The 20,864-nt window shown below is 36.9% G+C and overlaps 4 protein-coding genes across 10 annotated transcripts; 2 read left to right on the top strand and 2 right to left on the bottom strand.

The window, feature by feature from the left end:
- Positions 1–96: 96 nt before the first annotated feature.
- LOC109009463 (serine/threonine-protein kinase Aurora-1) lies at positions 97–3,799 on the bottom strand. Its single transcript, XM_018989926.2, has 9 exons — positions 3,695–3,799; positions 2,963–3,079; positions 2,039–2,185; positions 1,836–1,931; positions 1,447–1,542; positions 1,252–1,348; positions 919–1,036; positions 570–642; positions 97–450 (listed from the first exon to the last, which is right to left on the bottom strand). Exons 1-9 carry the CDS (start codon positions 3,728–3,730, stop codon positions 349–351), a joined length of 882 nt encoding a protein of 293 aa, XP_018845471.1. The 5' UTR covers positions 3,731–3,799; the 3' UTR covers positions 97–348.
- A 1,210-nt stretch (positions 3,800–5,009) lies between these two features.
- Positions 5,010–5,789, top strand: LOC109009462 (oleosin). The gene has a single exon (XM_018989925.2). It carries the CDS (start codon positions 5,093–5,095, stop codon positions 5,534–5,536), a length of 444 nt encoding a protein of 147 aa, XP_018845470.1. The 5' UTR covers positions 5,010–5,092; the 3' UTR covers positions 5,537–5,789.
- A 1,397-nt stretch (positions 5,790–7,186) lies between these two features.
- Positions 7,187–9,596, bottom strand: LOC109009461. 6 transcript variants are annotated; one of them, XM_018989920.2, is made up of 6 exons: positions 9,431–9,596; positions 8,989–9,192; positions 8,719–8,857; positions 8,510–8,638; positions 8,340–8,430; positions 7,187–7,673 (listed from the first exon to the last, which is right to left on the bottom strand). In XM_018989920.2, exons 2-6 carry the CDS (start codon positions 9,072–9,074, stop codon positions 7,507–7,509), a joined length of 612 nt encoding a protein of 203 aa, XP_018845465.1. In that variant the 5' UTR covers positions 9,075–9,192; positions 9,431–9,596; the 3' UTR covers positions 7,187–7,506. The 6 variants fall into 6 exon arrangements, with proteins under 6 accessions (XP_018845465.1, XP_018845468.1, XP_018845466.1 ...); XM_018989923.2 differs by having other exon boundaries at positions 8,989–9,243; positions 9,449–9,596; XM_018989921.2 differs by having other exon boundaries at positions 8,989–9,243; positions 9,424–9,595.
- A 109-nt stretch (positions 9,597–9,705) lies between these two features.
- LOC109009460 (calcineurin-binding protein 1) lies at positions 9,706–20,718 on the top strand. 2 transcript variants are annotated; one of them, XM_018989917.2, is made up of 19 exons: positions 9,706–9,895; positions 9,998–10,072; positions 10,208–10,327; positions 10,429–10,469; positions 10,921–11,132; positions 11,332–13,223; positions 13,936–14,142; positions 14,294–14,962; positions 15,097–15,332; positions 15,420–15,630; positions 15,751–15,906; positions 16,330–16,487; positions 16,579–16,771; positions 17,079–17,464; positions 17,992–18,025; positions 18,634–18,863; positions 19,086–19,752; positions 19,983–20,055; positions 20,239–20,718. In XM_018989917.2, the coding sequence occupies exons 1-19, from the start codon at positions 9,893–9,895 to the stop codon at positions 20,478–20,480; spliced, it is 5,805 nt and encodes a 1,934-aa protein (XP_018845462.2). In that variant the 5' UTR covers positions 9,706–9,892; the 3' UTR covers positions 20,481–20,718. The 2 variants fall into 2 exon arrangements, with proteins under 2 accessions (XP_018845462.2, XP_018845461.2); XM_018989916.2 differs by having other exon boundaries at positions 17,992–18,172.
- Positions 20,719–20,864: the final 146 nt, after the last annotated feature.

The raw sequence follows: 20,864 nt of genomic DNA, 5'->3' as shown, positions 1-20,864 counted from the left end.
TTTTGAAAATTATCATGTTTGCCAAACAGGTACATCCGAGAGGAAGGTTTAAGTTTGGTAAGTGAGAATTTTTTAACATTATAAAACTCAAATACATCCGAGAATTCATATTCTTTTCTGCAGAGCTAACAGACACTGCAATGAACTTGCATGGCAGGATTCAAATAAATAAGGTTTCAAATAAATATGCTTAAAATAATTATTTACCCCAAAAACAATTCATATTATGAACTGTTTTATGTCACAAATACAATGAAAAAGACAGAATCAAAAAGTTATGATACTCCAAAGAACCTGCTAGAATGCCAATGCCTTTGATAAGAAAATTACCAACATCCGACAAGGGATTTAAAGCCTATATACACCCGAGGGCTCAGCGTTCTGAACAATCCATGGATGTTCAAGAAGCTTGTGTAGTGGCAGGCGCTGAGAAGAATCCTTGACAAGCATCTGTTATTTTATTATTATTATTTTTTTTTTTTTTGGGAGAGAATCAAGAATTATTAAATGAATCTTTTTTTTTTTTTAAATATTATGCAACATAGAGTAGTTAAGCAAAAAAGTAAAACCTGACTAATGAGGTCCTTTGCGGAAGAAGAGACAATTGGTTTAGGAGGGAACTTGAGATCAACTTGCACAATCCTGTAAGCAATTTGAAAAACCTATAATATATACGATACTGATCAAATGCAAATCACTCTTCACTCTTCAGATGCACTATATATGTTCCTCATTTAGGAGTAACTTGCATCTTATAAGGGAAAAGACTCTCTTAAAAGAAAAAAAGAATCATCACTTCAAAAAACTTTGCATCTCCAGGAAAGAGATCACCAATTCTTTATGAAAAATTTACCATTCCATGCCTCTTTGAGCAAAAAGCGTTAAAAGGGGTAGTGAAACTTCTAAAGTCATGCTTACCTTCTATATGTATCTGAGTGCTCCTTAGCCTCAAAAGGTGGGACCCCATAAAGGAACTCATAACAAAGGACACCGAGACTCCAAATATCCACATTTGCATCATGCTCCACGCTCTCCACTGTTAAGGCACCACTGAAGTATTACTAAAAAAATTACCTTGCGTCAAGTAATTCTCGGCATTTGTTTTCTATGATATAATAACACATTTTTTACAAACAAAATCAATTTGAACCAGCATTGATTTAAAGAGATGAAACCAAACATTTGAGAAAAAAGAAATTGGAAATCATTGAAGCAACTCCATTGGAGCATTCACCATCTATTGATACATACCCATCTCAGGGGGGAGGTAATCCAGTGTACCACACATGGTTCGCCTACGATTGAATGTATGCACTGACCACCCAAAATCAGCAATTTTAAGTTCACCCTGACAAAGAGAACCCACAATGAGATCATAAATAAAAAAGTTCATCATATAAGTCAAAGGACCAAGAAACAGATAGTGGTCTAGATATTGGTCATCACCTGTGCACCAATTAGAAGGTTCTCTGGTTTAATATCTCTGTGTATCACATGCTTTCCATGACAATATATGAGGGCACGGGCTAATGATGCAACATACTGTCTTGTAACCCATATTGCACAATAACTTGTAATCAGTTTCAAATAAAAATATGTGCTGAAAAGCTTAGTTAGTCCCCACGCAATTTCACCAAAAAGACTAACAGTAAACACTACCATATATCCTCAAAAGTGAAATAATATTTTAGGAACTACACTTAATTGGTACTTAAATAAGAAAGGGAATCAAAAATCAGGTAACTAGCAAGAACCTTAACACCTATGACTTCAGAATTAATGGGGTGGGGGAAACAAATGAAGTATGAGAGCCTGCTGGCATAAATAAAACTTACAGTAGCAGCACGTCTTTCACTAAAGTATTTGCACTTCTGTAGTTCCTTGTAAAGTTCACCTTTGGCTGCATATTCTAATATCAAATAAACTCTTTTCTGCCATCACCACATTGAAATAACAAATGGTTAATAGCAGCCTATTTCCCCCACTTCAGCAATTCATGATTTTGGACAAGACTCGGTAAGAAAACATGACATTTTACCTGATCATAGAAGTATCCATAGAGACGTAAAATATTGGGATGTCGCAGATGACTTTGTATTTCAACTTCCCGGCGAAGCTGATGCTCAACCTGAGACTGTTGCAGCTGGCTCTTAAAGAGGACTTTCAGTGCCACAATATGATTGCTCTGTTTCAGAAATACCAAAGAGCAAATTAGGTTCCATAATCTCAAATAAGTAACCAAGAAGTATCAAAACCATGAGGTGATTTACACTAGAAAATAACTGAACAACTACTATGACAAAAAGTCATCCTTCCATCTCCTAGTTTGTGGCAAAAGAAAAAAGTGGAGCTGGTTCTGTGTTTTTTTTGAAAGACATTTTGGAAATTTAAATGCGAAATCCGGAAATTAATTATGGTAAAGGAGGAACCAGATACCATCATACCACGCTTATTACTGGGCTCACTGGAAAAAAGTCTGAACATTCTATTAAATGATTATGCGTTTTCATTTGCTCAATTTTTGTTAGCAACAACAAAAAGGACAAAATAAAGAACTAAAGTGTGCTCAGAATAGGACCCAAAATCCTTGACTACCAGAACCCAATATCAACTTGAAAGTTCTAAAATTCCACAATCAATGAATCACATGCTTAACAGATCTATCTATTTATTTGATTGGCACCAGGTGTCTAGAAACAACATCCCGACTAATCCCAAGGGTGCAAAGACCCTCGACAAGGAGTTTTCTACAAGTACACCTCTGGTAATTCAAGGAGAAGTTCTCCTAATCCGATGACCCCTATAAATTGTTTGCACCTAAGAGGATTCAAACATTGAACCTGGAGGGAGGATACCGCAAGGACCAACAAGGTCTTTACCACTTGAGCCAACCCCTAGGGGTTAACTTAACACATTTATTGAACCAATGTTATTGGAAAAAAGCAGAAGTGTCAACACTTACTCTCTTTTCTCTTGCCAAATAGACGTGACCAAACTTCCCACGTCCGAGGGGTTTTCCAATGTCAAAGTCATCAAGTGTCCATCTTCTTTTCTCCACTCCAGAAACATCTGAAGAAGCCTATACAAATAAAATACGGAAACCAAATTTCTAGTAATTGCCAATGAGGATAAGAGATAAGAAAAAATAGCAGATACTTTTGCAGAAACACAATAGACCGTTGAAAATGGAAGTTCCTGCAGACTCAAAATTAAAAATCAACATCCCAGAACCTCAGTATGAAAACCGTAAACCCTAATAGTCCGAAAACAAGGGAGCTCATATTTTTATAGATTGGATAAACCAGAGCCCCCCTCCGATGAGTAACCAACAGATAAAAGAGAGTCCTAGACAAGAGAAACCCTAAATCCGTTTGGGAGGTGGTTTCACAGTTCAAGCAAAGAACGAATTCGACTATTAAAAAGATCTCGGGAAGAAATTTTGGCTTTCAGATCAGGGGGCTCAAAATCTCCGAATATTGCAATTCCAACCTAAATTTATTCCCAATTTGGACAATAAAACTCTTCACATTTCACTAAAGAAACAACGATACCCGTTAATCTAACAAATCAAGCAAATGACGCATTATAAAATTCGAGAAAGAAAACATCGAAAAAGAGACCCTAACTTCCAGATCTGAGAAATCAAGTAACGCAATGAATACCCTATCTTAAAAGTACTTTCCATTCAGTTTACCTTCTCTTGTGGTTGGGTCTCCGCAGCGATCGCCATGAGAGATGATTCTAGACAGAGGGAGAGACAACGAGGGAGATGGCAAACAAGGAGATTATGAAGTAAAGGCTGGCATGCTTGAATAAGGAGCACGTTACAACGGTCGAGTTTGCAGGGGACGCCACGTGGTCCAATGCCGCCCGCAACGCTTTTCAAATTTTTTTTTGGCATTTTGTGTTTTTCTTGGAGGAAAGGACTAAGGAGCGTCCAGTAGGGTCCGTCCTATAAATAAAGGAAACTTAAAAAGAAAATGGTAAAGTTAAGGATACCGTAAATATTAATATAATTTTAATTCATCTTATTTTATTATTATAATTTTTATAAAATTTTATATAAAATATAATAAATAATTTAACATTTTAATCTTAAAATAATAATAATAATATTATTAAATTTTCATCTAAAATTATCTCATTATCTAAACCAATATTTTGAATACCGTTTCGATCGAGACATTAAAATAAAATATTTCAATACTAATACGATTTCATTTCAAAATAGTTTATATAAGAATAAATTATATATAAATTAAAAATAATCTGATTTGAATTAAAAGTCCAAAAATAACATACAATTTAAAGAAATGAAAAAAAATAAAGAAGTAAAGGTTGAAATCTGTATATCGGCCAAAATCTGATATACCAACCGGTATTGACCGAAATTCTGACCTATACGAATCAAAATTCAAAATATTGGTCCAAAACACCCCCAATCCCTCGGTTATGAGATTTTATGTTTTTTTTTTTTTTAAACTATGAAATTTCCAAAGATAAAAGTCCTTACAGTAGAGACAGTATATAGTGAAGATGATTCTTAATGTCTATAAAATATTCAGACAGTCCTAAGGCATTCTTTTCCAACATGTGTGCAATTACATTTACTTCTCTTAGAATGTGTTTGATGGAGCTGCTTTCAAAATAAAAAAGCTTGGTCTTTATATCTTTATATCTGTTATGAGGCATCCCAACAGAACTCAAATCTTCCATATGAGGTTTTATGTTGTCTATATGATTCTATTTAACATTTTATAAACTACATTTTGTCTATGGATGTTCTACTTATCCGTCGGTATATGAAAATTTAATTAATTTAATAAAATAAAAAATAAAAAAATTTGAAATATATATAATATGTGGTGTGAAATGGTCATATATCCTTGTTTTATTCAACAAACTTTTCACCTCGTTGCAAACAAACAGGTTGCCACGTGTTCTACGTTCCAAAGCTCGTATCCATGCAAAGGGGCCACGTGTCCCCCTCGCCTCCTTAATTTACAGCTCCGCAGAGCCTCCATCTGATCTCTTCACCCATGCACCTCTATCTCTGCCACTCTTTGATCGTTCGCAACGCCACTAATTAACCATGTCTGATCACTCAAGGCCTGTGAGCCAAGCGCTCTACGATCCTTCCTCAACTTCCTCACGACAGGCTGTCAAGTTCTTGACTGCAGTTACAATTGGTGCTACGCTCCTAATCTTGTCTGGGTTGACCTTAACCGGGACGGTGATAGCCTTGATCTTGGCGACCCCAGTTCTGGTCCTGTTCAGTCCGATCCTAGTCCCGGCAGGGATAGTCTTATTCCTGGTTGCTGCCGGTTTGGTAGTCTCTGGCGGGTGCGGGGTGGTGGCCATGACGGCATTGTCGTGGATATATAACTACGTGACGGGAAAGCACCCGATGGGGGCGGACAGGCTCGATTATGCGAGGATGAGGATCGCGGACAAGGCTAGGGACATGAAAGAGAAGGCCAAGGAGTACGGGCAGTTTGTGCAACATAAGGCTCGTGAGGCGACCCAGGGTGCTTGAAAACGACGTAGTGCGTGTGGTATATATATATCATGGGTTTCTCGAAGCGTAGTTTGATGGTGTTCCTGTTTTGTTTGCTTGCAGTACTTTGCATCGGCTATCTTGTTCTTTCTTTTGTACCGCACTTGGGTGCCTTGCTTTCAGTTGAGGGTATAGTTCGTTTAATAAACCTATCTGTAGCTAATTAAGCAATTTCCTTGTTAGGCTGCGTTATGCAGAAAGAAGAAAAGGCCTCCTAATGTCGTTTTCCTCACTTCCTCTTCCTGTCAGGGTGTTCAACCGGATCCAGATATTCGGTTACCAGATCCAGATGCTAAACCACCTGGATTAATTTAGAAATAATCCGGTAGATAACCGGATATTCCAATTTTTCAAATTTTTTTTCTTACTATAAATCCGGATATCCGGATTTAATCCAAGTTTTTAATATTTTTTTTTCTTAAAAAAAAGATTTAAAATATTTTCATAGTACTTTTGTTTTTTTAAAATAATTATGATATCATGTTTAAATTGTCGAGATTTTTTTTTAAAAATAATTTAAACATTTTAAAAATATTTTTATAAAAAAATAAATTAAAGAGCAAAATAAATAAAAATGTAAAATAGATAATATTGTTGTTATATCACAATGTAAAATATAAATTTATAAAGAATAAAATAAATAATAATGCATCACAACTAATTAAATTAATACATAAAAATGTAAAATAAATAATATTGTTGAATATTTTATGTACAAGTACTGATCAAACAACTTGTATTATCAAATTTGAACCAAAAATAATGTTTTTTAGAAAAGAAAATAATTCGAGCAGATAATACAATCGGATATTCAGATTTTTTTTTTCAGCTATAAATTTAAATATCTGAATTATAATCGGATTTAATCCGAATTTAGATATATGAATTGTAACCGAATTTAATCCGGATTAAATATTAATACTTATGATATCATGTTTAAATTGTGATATTTTTATAGCACTTTAAAAAAAAAAAAAATTATAATATCATGTTTAAATTGTCCAATTTTTTTTTAAAAATAATTTAAAGACTTTTTAAAAGTTTTTTTTTTAAAATAAAGAACAAAATAAATTATAATATAAAATAAATAATATTGTTGTTACATCACAATATAAAATATTAATTTACAAAGAATAAAACAAAGAATACTACATCATAACTAATAATAATGCAAAATAAACTGATATTTTGCTTATATCCAAGGTCCAATATTTTGTTTTCATAAACGGCAAAATCAACTTTGATACGTAGGAGACTTCAAATCTCCCTTCTATCTGAAATTATTGGCACCCTCTCTTTCATATTGTAGAGGTTTTTTTTTTTTTTCAAAGAAAAATCCGATTATGGATAATAATGTCGCAAAACCGGATCCAGATTTATCTTACTTGCCCGGATGCTAGATACTAGATTTTGGACCGGACCCAAAAAAAAAATGGGGTCCGGTTCTGAACCCCTACTTCCTGTAAGTTCATTTAGGACCATTCTCGGTCCAAACCCGCAAAGGTCTTCTTCCTTGTAGGGGCATTGGCTCGATAGAATCAATGATATCCCCTGCTGGGAACTTATGTACGCAAGTGTAAAAATTAAAAAGTTGATGGAAGTGTCATCGTTGAATATGGCCGGTGAAAGTAAAAAACAGGCAACAGATTAATTTGCTTCCATAATATGGTCGAGCACTAAATTAGTAAATTTTATCTACCTCTCAGAAAAAGTAAGAAGGATGACTCGGACAGTTTCATACAACCCTATACAAGCGGCAGGTAGAAGTTTTTCCATCCCCGGCTGACGAAAAACCATTTGCAATCAATTACGGAAACAGCAACCCTGCGCACTTTGCCAACCCAGCGCTAGGCTAGTATTATATACTCCTGAACTAATAGCAAAGTGCTCCCCAACAAAGGAAGACGGGAGGGAAATCCGAGCCAAACATTTTTCTTGAGCGGGGAGTTTCAAGAAACCTTGGAAAAATCCTGCTTTATTCGTGGGCTTTGGCTCTCCTGCAGCAGATAGGATGGAAGAAAAGATGGAATGATGAATGCCAATCCAAGGCAAAGAAGCACCAAGACCACAACCCACCAAGCTTTATGCGGGATGCCCAGCAGTAGTTCATCACAAACTGCAATGAAAACGGGGTTTATCAGAACCTAAAAAATAATAAAATGACGTGAAGCACATCGTACATGGCCGTGTATTCTTGGGGACAAAACTCCAATAATGGTGAGGTGTCATCAATGGTCAAGCAAAGAAAGCAATATTGAGTGGCACTTTACATTTCCAAATACTCTTCCAGGGAAAGTGGTCATTATGAAATCCCAAGGAAAGAGGTCAGCGCTTATGGATAAAAGCCCAATTGGCCTTTCTTATTCTATCATGCGTAGCTGCTGGTATAAAACCGAAATAACTAGTTATAATAGGCATGAAAGAGCTAAATGAAATACGTTATAGTTTAGGTTCATGATAAGGGCCATTATATGGAAAGAAAGCAGTAACATCAATAAGGGACAGAATTGAAGTGGCAACAGAATAAACTAATGCCAAAACATCATCTATTTTGCAAATAAGAACGTAATCATCTATCTTCTAATAAGTAATCAAAGATTTTATTACAAATTAGAGCATACAACTAGAATTATAATGCATGTTATGTAGCAAATTGGAGGCCATAAGAACTAATTCAAGAAGTTGTTATGAACGTGAAGCAAAGTACACAGTGATGTAAGTAGTAATGTGGACATTTGAGGGAGTGGTGAGTGGTAAGACTATCATAATCAACGTAATTTACCTATATTAAAGATGATGAACTGCCTCTCCTGAACATGTGGTACAGCAACAATACCCTCAGGTTCCACAGTCACCAACACATAGATACCCTCCTGAGCAAAAGAGCGAGTTTTTTAACTTTCTTGAAACATCTAAAAAAGGCATTCAAAAAGTACAGCAGAATAATCAGACCTCATTGCTAAGTGATTCGAGACTTTCAGTTCTGAACATGAGCTTTTCAGTATTGAGTAATCTTCTGTAGTGATTCAGCACCGAGTTCGATTTGCCTCTCTTCAGTTGTAAGGAAAAGCTAGCCGGTATCTGTAATTGAACAAGAATGACTAAGCTTCTAAGAAGATAATGCCGAGAAAGCAACAACTAAAAGATTTGAAAATACATACAGAAGTTGGATATGATATCTTCACTTCGTACCACGTATAAGGTTTGAGTCCTTGTAGCTGGTAAAGGCGCAAACCCATTTGTAGTGGTAGAGTTTCCCTCAACAGCTCCTCCCCAACGTTCAGAAATTTGCTGTCAGCCCTGTAATAATACAGAGCAGAGCACTGAACTTGTATCGCTTGCGAAAGCAAGAATAAATGAACCAAAGTATTACGTTGCATAGACGATAAAAGCTATCAGATGTGAAATTTGTGTTTCTGGATATTACTTACATTTGACCCTGGCTGGAAGTTCGACCATTGAAAATAATACTAAGAATGTAGAGCAAACTGAACGCACTACGCACTCGTAAACGCATGTTAAACAAATGGAACGGCCCGTCCGCTTCAACTTCTTGAAACTAGCAAATCTCGATTATACGTTTACACAAACCATGACTGTTTCTCAGATTTGGCTAATATGTGTGGATAGTAATCCTGCTTATCCATATATAACGAAGGCGAGAAGTGTTATGTAATAGTATCAACCTAAATTCACAGAAAGGCAAGGAAAAGGAAACCAAGATTGATAAGTCTATAGTAGGAGATGAATTGCAAGAGTTTGATATAAATGCATTTTAATTTATCCTAATTTAATTAACTCAACACAACATTACAGACAGTTCTGGCATAGAAATAAAAAAGAGAATAAAGGGGGAAAAGTTTGACCAATTACAGAAATTGGAGCAGTCACCAGAAATGACTCGAGGAAATCGCCGTAGCCGTGGGCATGCGCATGAAGATGAGTATAGGTAGAAGAAGAACAAGAGGAAGAAGAAGAGAAGGAGAAGGAGAAGAAGAGGAGAGAGGGAGGGGGGTGGGCGCGGCGGGCTGGGAAAAAAAAATTAAGGATGGGGAGAAAATTTGACTATATATCTCTAAGCAAAACGGGCGGGCGGGTACCCACCCGCTTGAGCTTCTAAAATTTTTACTCTCGGTTGGGCGGCCCCGCCCCCCACCCTAGAACACACCTCCCAACGACTCAACGAGAATCTCCCTCAGCTATCGGAAAGGAAAAAAGAAAGAGAATACCTAGACCCACTTGATTCAGTAGTGTTAGCCAAAGATCCAAACCGCCCTTCGTAAATTTCTTTGTAGCCAAGCCAACGGAACAAGAATTCCAAAACCACTTTCAGATATGGTGCAGTATTTTCAGTTTTTTTTTTTTTTAAATAATTAAATTAAATTGAATTTCTAGCTTTCGCCTAAGCAATTTTCTCTGGTTTTTTTTCCCCTTTCCCAGTTCTCAATTGCTGCTATCAATGATACGGATTCTAGAGGGCAGTGGGAACCCTTAGCACCTACCAAAGAAGCCCAGGCATGCCTCTCTCTCTCTCTCTCTCTCTCTATCTCTCTCTAAGTTTGAGACTAAGTTATTCGGACTACGAATGTATCTTCCATAATTCTTTCCAAATTTCGATTTAATTCGCTTTCCTTCATCCTCTTTATTCAGGAATTCCACGTTTCGCAAACTTATCATGAAGGACTCCTCAAGTTACAAGCTAAAGAATACGAAAAGGCTCGCGAACTCTTGCAATCTGTACTGCGAGATCCTCTTATAGCAAATGCACAGGTATTGCTTTCTAGTTTATTTTGTAAAGTAATATGTACGCATATATATTATAGATTTTGGCGTATAAATAGGTAGTCGTTGATGTTTTTCCTTTTTTTCAGGTGGATAACAGTGTCAGTGATGGTCATCTATTGCAGCTCAGGTTATATATATCCGCTAGTTATTTTCTATGTTATGCTTTGCCAGTTGATGTTTGTTTTTCTAGTGACCAAAGGTTCTTTTGGAGCTTTCAGGCGTTTAATTTTTTCAGTCTAGCATTTACCATCATTATGGCAGTTCAGAGCTGTTGTTCTTTGTCAATGTCTGTAAATTATCAGTTTGTTCGTCAATGCTTTGGGCATATCTTGTTTTTATAAATCATTGGGAGTAAATAATCAGTTTTGGCTTTCTTTTCGTTGTCTGTTTTCTTTTGTTGTATTTAAAGATTTTTTTATTAGGTTGCTGTATTTTAATGATTATGGTGCGTTCTAATTTGGTTGCATATATAGTAAAAATTGACAAATTTTGTTAACAAGCAAAAGCATAGACGTTCTGATATAGGACATGTGGTTTTAAATATCTTCAACAAAGTTCCTTACCTCAATCTTCTGCAGATTTTTGGCACTGAAGAACCTTGCCACTGTTTTTCTTCAACAAGGTTCTGCACATTATGAGGATGCTTTACGCTGTTACCTTCAAGCTGTAGAGATTGATACCAAAGATTCTGTTGTCTGGAACCAGCTGGGAACATTATCATGCTCAATGGGATTGCTCAGTATATCGCGTTGGGCTTTTGAGCAAGGGCTTTTCTGCAGCCCTAATAATTGTAGGCATTTGTTTAGTTCTATCATTTCATTAATTTTTTTCTTATTGTAGCCCTTCATTCTCTGCTCGTTCCATTACTGCTATGTGTTAAGTTATCATTCTTCTACATCTGTGTTCCTTATTTTCTTTGTGGTGACTTTTTTCTTTTTTCAAGAACATGCAACAAATTATTCCTTCTTCTTATGGAGAATTTTGTACAGGGAACTGCATGGAGAAACTATTGGAAGTTCTTATTGCTATTGGGGATGAGGTGGCTTGTCTTTCTGTGGCAGAGTTGATTTTGAGGCATTGGCCGTCACATTCTCGTGCTTTGCATGTCAAAAATACAATTGAAGAGCCGGAGCCAGTTCCATTCGCTCCAAGAGGTATAGATAAGCTGGAACCTAAACATGTGCGGCTTAAATTCCTTGATAAGAGAAAAGCAACTGATGAAAGTTTAGAGGAAAATGTTGCATTGAAAAAGCTGAACCAGAACATTGATGTGCACCTGACAGAAGCTTCCTGGGCATCTCTTGCTGATGCACTATTGGAAATCTTACTTCCATTGCATGGATGTGCTTCTGAGATGGGGGCTGAAAAAGGATATAAATCTTGGGATGTCAGATTAAATGTGCACTTACCTTGTAGATCAGAAAATGTTATGGGGAGGACTGTGGAAAGGAAAGGGATTGACTTAAACTTAGCCGGAGAAAATATGCCTGTTGGTGATTGTGACACCGAAAGAGCAAATGTAGTTAAAGAAAAAGAACCAAATATTGTGGAAGAACAACCACATGAGAGGCGGAGTACTCGTCTTGAAAGGCTTAGGAGTCGTAAACCAGGGAAAGATGAATTGGATTCTGGTACTCGTCAGGTGCTGGACAAGGTTGTAATTCAATATTTAGAACCATTTATCACTGGTGGAAGGGGAACTAAGAATACCGTTCATGCTGCTAGTTGTTCTAATCCATTGGATACTGAATATGGTGATGTTTCTAGATTTGTCACAGAAACTTCAAAAAATTATGGTGCTTACCATATGGGCCACTTACTTTTAGAAGAGGCAGCAAGAAGGGGCATTGTCCATCAGGATGGATTTGCCAAATTGCTGGAGTTGGAGAAGCTGACAAGACATTGGGCAAAGGATAGGAGCCCTGAATGTAGTCTTTTTCTTGCTGAGCTTTATTATGACCGCGGGTCATCCTTTTCCAGTGCTTCCAAACAGTCTGAATTCATGTATGAGGCGTCTTATCATCTTTGTAAGATCATTGAATCAGTAGCTTTGGACTATCCTTTTCACTTCAGTTGCGTCTTGGGAAATGAAGAAAGTTCTTCAATTCATAGTTTTCATGGTATTGTTGGACTGCCAACCAACCACCCTACAAACAGGGACACAGTTCTAGATAGTTCATTTCTAACCAGCAACAGTTCCTTCTGGGCTCGGTTTTTCTGGTTGAGTGGGCGATTGTCTATATTAGATGGTAACAAAGCAAAAGCTCATGAAGAATTCTGTATTTCCTTGTCACTTCTGACAAACAAGGAAAATACGGATGACTTTCTATGTGTTATCCAGATCCCATACTGCAAGGCTATTAAAGAGCTAACTGTTGATAGGCTTCTCCATGAAATTAATATTTTAAAAGTTGATTTCTTGATGGAGAAGACTTTAGGTGAGATGATTGAGAAAGAGATGTATATAGAGTGTGTCACCTTGCTTGCTCCACTTCTATTTCCTACTAAAGATGTTCACCTTGATGCATTGCCTTCTGCCATCTTGGATACAAAAGGTGAAGGGGTTGCTTCTCTTGAATTATCAGCACTAGACATTTTAATCAAAGCTTGTGAGAAGATAAAGTCAATGGACGTGGAGTTGTATTTGAGTTGTCACAGACAAAAGCTGCAGATACTCATTGCAGCAACTGGAATGGACGATTGTCTGGTTTCATGTAGACCCTTCCATCAGAAGTTAGGGTCAAAAACACTCTCTGGTTCTGATATGGAAGTAAAAGAAAGTTCAATTGAGCAGTGGAATTGTTCGGTTGCTGATGAAGTGAGGGCGATCTCTGAATGTGTGTCACAAGTGAAGAACTTCATAGATCAGTCTGGAGATTCTGTATGTCACCATTGCTTTTTTAGAAGTACCTTGTAAGAAAATTAATTAAAGGACAAATAATTCTGGTGTGGTTCAAATTTAAAGAGCTTGGAGCATCACGAAGCTCGTATCCACAGAACATTTATAAATAAATGGATCTCTTGTTGATTGTTACAAACAAAGAAAAAAACTTAGGGTTTTTTTGGGAGGGGGAATGTTTCTTAGTTTATAATCCATGAGTTATAAGTCTACCCATTTTTATTACTCAGTTTCCCTTTCATGGGGCGGCAATGTAGGTGGCCTAGTTAATCACTTGTGACGGGACAAGATCTGTGGTAACTGAAACTTCACCAATGCTTCATGTAAAAGTTTTCTTTTTTTCTCCCCACTAACAATAAATAGGGTTGGCTGAGAGTGATGTCTATATATGTTGCAATATGACTATTTTGGAGCTCTTGACACCTACTGGTTAGCCATTGTATTTTCTGGTGTAGTTTCTGGTTTTGTTTTTGTTTTTGTTTCTGTGCTGGATTAGGGGTTGGTAGCATCTTCTGATTTAAATTGTTTGATAATTATTGGTTTATGGTTGACTTCAACTTTGAAGTAAGCCAGTGAATTCCTATTCTTTAGGGAGATGGAAATGAACCTTGTTGAATGCTGTTTTTGTACTTTCACATGTTTTTCATCATTCTGAAATATCATTTATCAGAAAAATTCATGAATATGCTTGCAGAATGGTGTTATTGTCCCAATAAGCTGCATTGGTGATATTCAATCTTTGCTGTTGTCAGTCATGTGCAATGTTGCAAGTATATTATCATGTAAGAAATCTTCTGGGCTGGTAGTTGGTGATCAAGCTGAAAGATGCTGCTTTGTTGATTCAGCCATTGCATTCTGCAAACTTCAACACCTCAAACCTACTTTACCTGTTAAAACTCAAGTGAGTCATATCTCCCCTTTGTGAAGAATTGAACATATATGAGTTGGTAAAATCAGGGAAACAGTTTTTTTTTATCTGTTTCACCCATCGACATTATTATTATTATTATTATTTTGTTTATTTCTCCTGCTTCTTTGACTTCTCATTTTAGGTGGATTTAATTGTTGCAACACATGACTTGCTTGCCGAGTATGGGCTCTGCTGTGCGGGTGAAAGAAGTGACGGGGAGGAAGGGGCATTTCTTAAATTTGCTATAAAGCACCTCTTAGCCTTAGATATGAAGCTTAAATCCAACTTCAATACTTTAAATAGGAACGCAACTGAATGTCATGAGCTGGACTCCCATAATAGTCATGCCAAACCTTCTATAAGTGAATCAAGATCAGATACAATGGATGTGGGTAGGGATCAAACTCGACTTGATGAAACCACTTTCATGGAGAAGGATGCGTCTGAAGGGATAACTTCCAGAGACATTTCATCCCATAAAGCCCTAGATAAGGAGACTCCAGGGGTAGAATGTGGAGATCAAAGCTGTGATGGGTCTGATGGCCAGTTCAACAAAGGTGAAAAAGCAAACAATCAGTTTACTGAACGGGGGAATGAACTTACCGAAGACGAAAGGGAGGAACTTGAGTTAAAAATCGATAATGCATTGGATCAATGCTTCTTCTGCTTATATGGTCTAAATCTTAGATCTGATTCTTCCTATGAAGATGATCTAGTTACCCACAAAAATACTAGCCGTGGAGATTACCAGACCAAGGAACAGTGTGCTGATGTTTTTCAGTATATTCTTCCCTGTGCAAAGGCTTCTTCTGTGAGTACCTGTACTCTCTCTCTCTCTCTCTCCCTCTCCTCCTTTTTGTGATGTATGTCCCTTTAGAGAAGATATCTATCGGTGATTTTTATTTCCCAACATTTATATGTGCTTTTAAAATGTCTCTGTTTTAGAGAACTGGATTGGTGAAACTTCGCAGAGTTCTAAGAACCATACGGAAACACTTTCCGCATCCACCAGAAGATGTTTTGGCTAGTAATACGATAGATAAATTCTTGGATGATCCTGATCTATGTGAAGATAAACTCTCGGACGAGGCGGGGTCTGAAGGGTTTCTTGAAACCATGAAGAATATAATGTTACCTGGTGCAGGTAGCCTCAAACAGTATAAAACCTCGTCAGTTGGGAGGTACATGAGCATATGTAATTTTGTATCTGTGAAATTTTGTTTACTTCTTTGTATTGGCTATCTGTATGAGTAATTAATTGCTTGCAGCACCGAGCAATATTTGGAGGTCTATTGCAATTTGTATTATCTCCTGGCTCAGTCTGAGGAAATGAGTGCCACTGATAAATGGCCTGGCTTTGTACTAACAAGGGAAGGAGAGGAATTTGTACAGCAAAATGCAAACCTCTTCAAATATGATCTATTATATAACCCTCTACGCTTTGAAAGTTGGCAACGACTTGCAAATATCTATGATGAGGTAAAATGTGTTGTTGTTTTTTGGTTTTCAATTGCTAGTGCTGCAATCTGGTTTTCAAAATCTTTTATGGCAAAAGTTTGTTTTTTTTTCAAGAAATTCTCTTTGGTTGAATTCATACAGGAGGTAGACTTGTTGCTAAACGATGGCAGTAAGCACATTAATGTGGTGGGATGGAGGAAGAATGCTGCTTTGCCTCAGAGAGTAGAGATAAGCCGAAGGAGGAGTAGGCGGTGTTTATTGATGAGTTTGGCTTTGGCGAAGACATCAGATCAGCAGGTTTCACCTTTATCTGTTTTCTACATGTACCCATCAGGAAGGGGGCAGGGACTTTTTAAGTCTTAAACATGACTCTGTGCTTCATTTTTTCTACATGCCATTTGTAATAAAAAAGGGATGCGACAAGATGCAAGTTCCCTCCAAGGGTTTGGGGTGGATGCTTGAGATGTTTTCCTGTCTTCATAATGCTGGATATTTCTCACTCAATTTCCTTTTGAAATTTCTTCTTCACTTAAAATTTAAATGGAAAGAACACAGTATTGAGGATTTTGATGCTGAAATTGCCTAATTGGCGTAGATGGGGCCCAATGTTACCATACATTTTAATTTGCTTGAAAGCATAGGATAGAATTACATTTTGCTTTGAATAAAATGTTTTGAAGCATGCTGCTAATAATTCTGATGAACTTATTGTTACTCCAGTGTGAGATACATGAATTATTGGCATTGGTATACTACGACAGCCTTCAGAATGTGGTACCATTTTATGATCAGCGTTCTGTTGTACCCGCAAAGGATGCAGCATGGATGATGTACTGTGAGAACTCAATGAAACATTTTAAGAAAGCATTTGCACACAAGTATGATTTTCTGTTCGTAAGAGTTTTCATTTGATCTCCAGCTATGATTTATAAACTTGAACAAGCTCCTTTTTGCTCTGTTGTGGTACAGGCAAGATTGGTCCCATGCATTCTATATGGGAAAACTGTGTGAAAAGCTTGGATACTCGCATGATATGTCACTGTCATATTATGATAAGGCTATTGCTTTAAATCCATCTGCTGTGGACCCTGTCTACAGGATGCATGCTTCGCGCTTGAAGTTACTTTATACACGTGGAAAACAGAGCCTGGATGCTTTAAAGGTTTTTAGTTTAATTCAATTTGTTTTACACAAATCTCACTCTTGCTTTTAACCGGCCTTGTTTCTTTTTCTTTTTCTAGAATCAATGATTCTTTGCATCTTTCTTCCAAGTTCCAACTTCATTAATAGCCCACAGTGAATATTTTGAATTATTATGCTACGTGTTTGTTCATGCCAGCTTGTGTTCATTCTTCGTTGGAAGGAATTATGTTTTTTAATGACCGATAATCCTTCAGTTTTGGATTTGGATAGGTTTTCTATCTTACTAGACATCTACATTCACATCTTGAGATTTTGGCCCATTCCAGGTCCTTTCAGAATATTCTTTTAGTCAGTCAGTGAGAGATGCTGTCATGGATATCTTTGGTAAAATGGGCTCTGTAATTTCACAGTCACCAGTCCATAGAGAGGACAGCACTCAAGCAAAGGCTGATCAGATTATGCAAGAAAAATCACTTGAGGAGGCATGGTGCATGCTTTACAGTGATTGCCTTTCTGCCCTTGAAACTTGTGTTGAAGGGGATCTTAAACATTTTCATAAGGCCAGATATATACTGGCTCAAGGGCTGTATAAACGGGGTGAGAACGGTGATTTGAAGAGGGCAAAGGATGAACTCTCTTTCTGCTTCAAATCATCTCGCTCATCCTTTACTATAAATATGTGGGAGATTGATAGCATGGTCAAAAAGGGAAGGTAGAACTGTTACCCTATTTCCATTTTGTATGCTTTGAATCTTATATATAGGTTGTTAGAGACAAAAATATGAAAATTTTGTGAACGCTTAAAAAATTACACAATGGCTCATTTGCTTGATGTTTCATAATTATATAAATCATTCTGGATGGAGCTGAAAGGCTGAGAGTGTTTATAGCTGATTCCATTCAATCTTGTATATGGCGTTCTAATATGAGTTGGTAGCATGCAAGAACTATGAGGAACACTCAAGAAAGTAAATTTCCATATTAAATGAAGTTAACAATCTGTATCAATAAATTCTATTTAAACTCCTATGGTTTCTCATTTCAAATGTTACTGATAAAACAAAGGATAAAAGGGCTCAAATACAGTGGGAAAGAAAACTGAGTTATTTCATTTTTATGTGGTGTCTGGTAATTCGTTTTCAGCATTTCCTAGTTCATTTGGAGTCTATGCTGTTAAGTAGCTTTTGCACTACCTTATGGAGTAAGTAGCAATTAACCATTTATTGCTATCTATATCAGGCGAAAAACTCCAGGTTTTGCTGGGAGCAAAAAGGTACTTGAAGTCAACTTACCAGAGAGTTCTCGAAAATTTATTACTTGCATTCGGAAGTACATGCTTTTCTATTTGAAATTGTTGGAGGAGACTGGAGACATATGTACCCTTGACCGAGCATATGTATCTCTTCGGGCAGATAAGAGGGTAACAATCTCACCTACATCATTTAGTTAGCTCATAACATTCAAGAAGAGCCTTGCTAACTACATTAGATGATGAAAATAGGTTGATGATAAGTAGAATTTTGAATTCCTTTATGCTTCAGTTGTTTCCATGGAAGAAAAAAGAAAGTTAATGCTTTCGTTGACTGCCAGAAGGTCGAGTAGATAATGGCTACTTTCTCCATGATAAATCCCTCATTGAATTTTTTTTTTCTTTTGTGTGATAGAATTTGGGACTCTTTTAATCTCTGTTCATCCTCTCCTTTTTCAGAAAATTCCACTCGTATCTCGTTAAGACCATTTCATATTTCATTTTTAATATAGTGACGTGACATCACTTATGTCAATACTGCATGTCTCATTGAACTGGTCTTAAAACTGTTTGATATTTGATTTTGTTTTCTACCCATTTCTAATGGTCTCTGACTTCCAATGTAAACCCAGTTTTCATTGTGCATTGAAGATCTTGTCCCTGTAGCACTTGGAAGGTACATTAAAGCCTTAATTTCAACCATGCATCAAGCTGAGACTGTTGGCTCAGGTGCTGCAAGTGGTTCAGAGCATGTTCTGGAGAAATTGTTTGCTTTGTTCATGGAACAGGGGAACTTATGGCCAGAAATATGTGGTCTGCCTGAGATTAAGAGCATAGAAATATCAGAGAGCCGCTTATATGGGTATTCTGCATTGACCAAATTTTATGATTTTCTTTATAAAGAATTGACGAAGTTTGCATAGTGTTTTTTTTTATTTTTATATGTAACACTAGACAACTTGTTCATCATTCCAAATTCTCAATTCTGGAAACTTAAGCGTTTTCTTAAGAGTTGCATATGTTTGGCATATTAAATTGGAACTGATGATTTTCATGATGAACTGCAAATATCCCATTTGTGCAGATACCTCCATGAACACATTGTTTCATTAGAGAGAAATGGCAAGCTGGAAACGATTGAAGCAATAAATGAGAAGATTCGAAAGCGTTTTAAGAATCCAAAGTTGTCCAATAGCAACTGTGCAAAAGTTTGTCGGCATGCTTCTGTTGCATGGTGTAGATCCCTTATAATAGGCTTGGCAGTGATCACTCCCTTACCATCTGAAATTTCAAGTGATAATCCAGTCATCATGAATACATCAGATGCATGGTTGGAAAGCAGCAATCTGCTTTATGTTGATCTGCAGATGAATGATTTATGGAATTCAGTATTTGAAGACTCAATTCAATTAAAAAATCTGGAAACAAAATGGCACCCAGTTGTGTGTAAGATCAAGAATATAATGATTAAAAAAGCTTCAGATGATGATTTGGAGACTGCCAACGCTTTGCTTAGATCTTCTTACAATTTTTATCGGGAGAGCTCCTGTGTAACGCTCCCATCTGGTGTCAATCTATATTTGGTGTCATCTCGGTTTGTGGCAGGAACACAATTTCAGCCAAGCACAGATGGGGTTGAAACGCTTGATCTGAGCATTCCAAGGAAGCTTCTCTTGTGGGCCTACACACTATTGCATGGTCGCTGTGCAAACATTGCAGGGGTTGTGAAGTATTGTGAAGAAAATGCGAAGGTATGTATGCTAACATGTTCTCTCAAGTGTTCTTTTTTCTTTTCTGCATGCCCCAAAAAGCAAACATTAGTTTTGAGATGTCTCCGAGTTCCATGCCATCTCTTGCATTTTTTGTATACACATTTTTGTTAATGCGCATGAGCACGTGTTATTCTCATCACATCCACAGAAAAACAGATGGCAAATTTGAGTTGACTGATATACCCTGGGCTTGTGGTTATGTCTTGCAGTCAAAAATGAAAAAAGGAACTGGAATGTCGTCCGCACCTATAAATATACCTAGTACGGCAACTACTCATACAGGTTGTTACTCTTCTTCCTTTATCCTTTTTCTGTTTTTCTCTCGTTACTTGCAAGAAATAAATCGTTTCCAGTTTTTTTTTCTTTTTTTCCAAGGATATCGTTTCTCTCTGGCTCTCTGCAAACATTTTTTTTATGGTAGTTTTTAAACATGAAAATAGGTGAACAATGCATTGTTCATTGCAGGTGCAGGGAAAGATGGAGCACGACATGGTGGAGGAAGTGATGTGGAGGCTGCTCCATTGACCCCTGTGGCATCCGCACCGTTGTGTGAAGGTGATGGCAGAGCTTGTTTGAATCCACTTACAGCTTCAGGCGAGAGTCAAAGGGGTTTATTTTCAGCTCCACAACTGCATCAATGTAAAAATGCTGTTTTAGAGCGGAACAGTTCGATAGAGCGTGAAGCAGGAGATTCAGACAGAAGTTGACTTCATTTCGGTGCTGCAAGCCAGCCCAAGTGATTGTTGTGGAAACCATCCGCGTCCGTTACATTTAAATGTGTTATAGAACAAAAATATTATGGCGTTGTAAGTAAAAAGAAAAAGTCCCATCGTTGTTGGTATTGAGGGATCTTTGAGAAAGTGAATGGGTTTGTCCGAAATCTCTTATATGTAGATTTCTGTATTTTCTTTTTTTCTTAGAAAAAAAAAAAAAAAAAAAAAAAAACAAAAGCAGAGCCCCAGCTTACGCTGAAAGGAGCGTCGGATATATAGCTTGAACAAGAAGTGACATTGTTTAGGCAACTTGTCTCCTCTTTTCGGCGGTAGAAAATGACAAAAGTTTTGTAGTTACAATTTTTGACTCTAATGTGT

This window comes from Juglans regia, chromosome 11, assembly GCF_001411555.2.
Source record: "Juglans regia cultivar Chandler chromosome 11, Walnut 2.0, whole genome shotgun sequence".
Taxonomy (NCBI): Eukaryota; Viridiplantae; Streptophyta; class Magnoliopsida; order Fagales; family Juglandaceae; genus Juglans; species Juglans regia.
The sequence above is the reverse complement of the archived record's forward strand: the minus strand, read 5'-3'. Positions and strand labels throughout refer to the sequence as shown.

Coding starts and splice junctions, on each gene's coding strand:
- LOC109009463 (XM_018989926.2), bottom strand. CDS start 3,730: ATGGCGATCGCTGCGGAGACCCAACCACAAGAGAAG. Junction 1,932..2,038: donor ATGGATACTTCTATGATCAG/GTAAAATGTCAT, acceptor TGGTGATGGCAG/AAAAGAGTTTATTTGATATT. Junction 451..569: donor CAAAGGACCTCATTAGTCAG/GTTTTACTTTTT, acceptor ATAAAATAACAG/ATGCTTGTCAAGGATTCTTC.
- LOC109009462 (XM_018989925.2), top strand. CDS start 5,093: ATGTCTGATCACTCAAGGCCTGTGAGCCAAGCGCTCTACGATCCTTCC.
- LOC109009460 (XM_018989916.2), top strand. Junction 14,143..14,293: donor CTTTACCTGTTAAAACTCAA/GTGAGTCATATC, acceptor TTCTCATTTTAG/GTGGATTTAATTGTTGCAAC. Junction 15,907..16,329: donor CGAAGACATCAGATCAGCAG/GTTTCACCTTTA, acceptor TTGTTACTCCAG/TGTGAGATACATGAATTATT.
- LOC109009461 (XM_018989920.2), bottom strand. CDS start 9,074: ATGCGTTTACGAGTGCGTAGTGCGTTCAGTTTGCTCTACATTCTTAGT. Junction 8,639..8,718: donor AGATATCATATCCAACTTCT/GTATGTATTTTC, acceptor GTTCAATTACAG/ATACCGGCTAGCTTTTCCTT. Junction 7,674..8,339: donor GTTCATCATCTTTAATATAG/GTAAATTACGTT, acceptor TTTTCATTGCAG/TTTGTGATGAACTACTGCTG.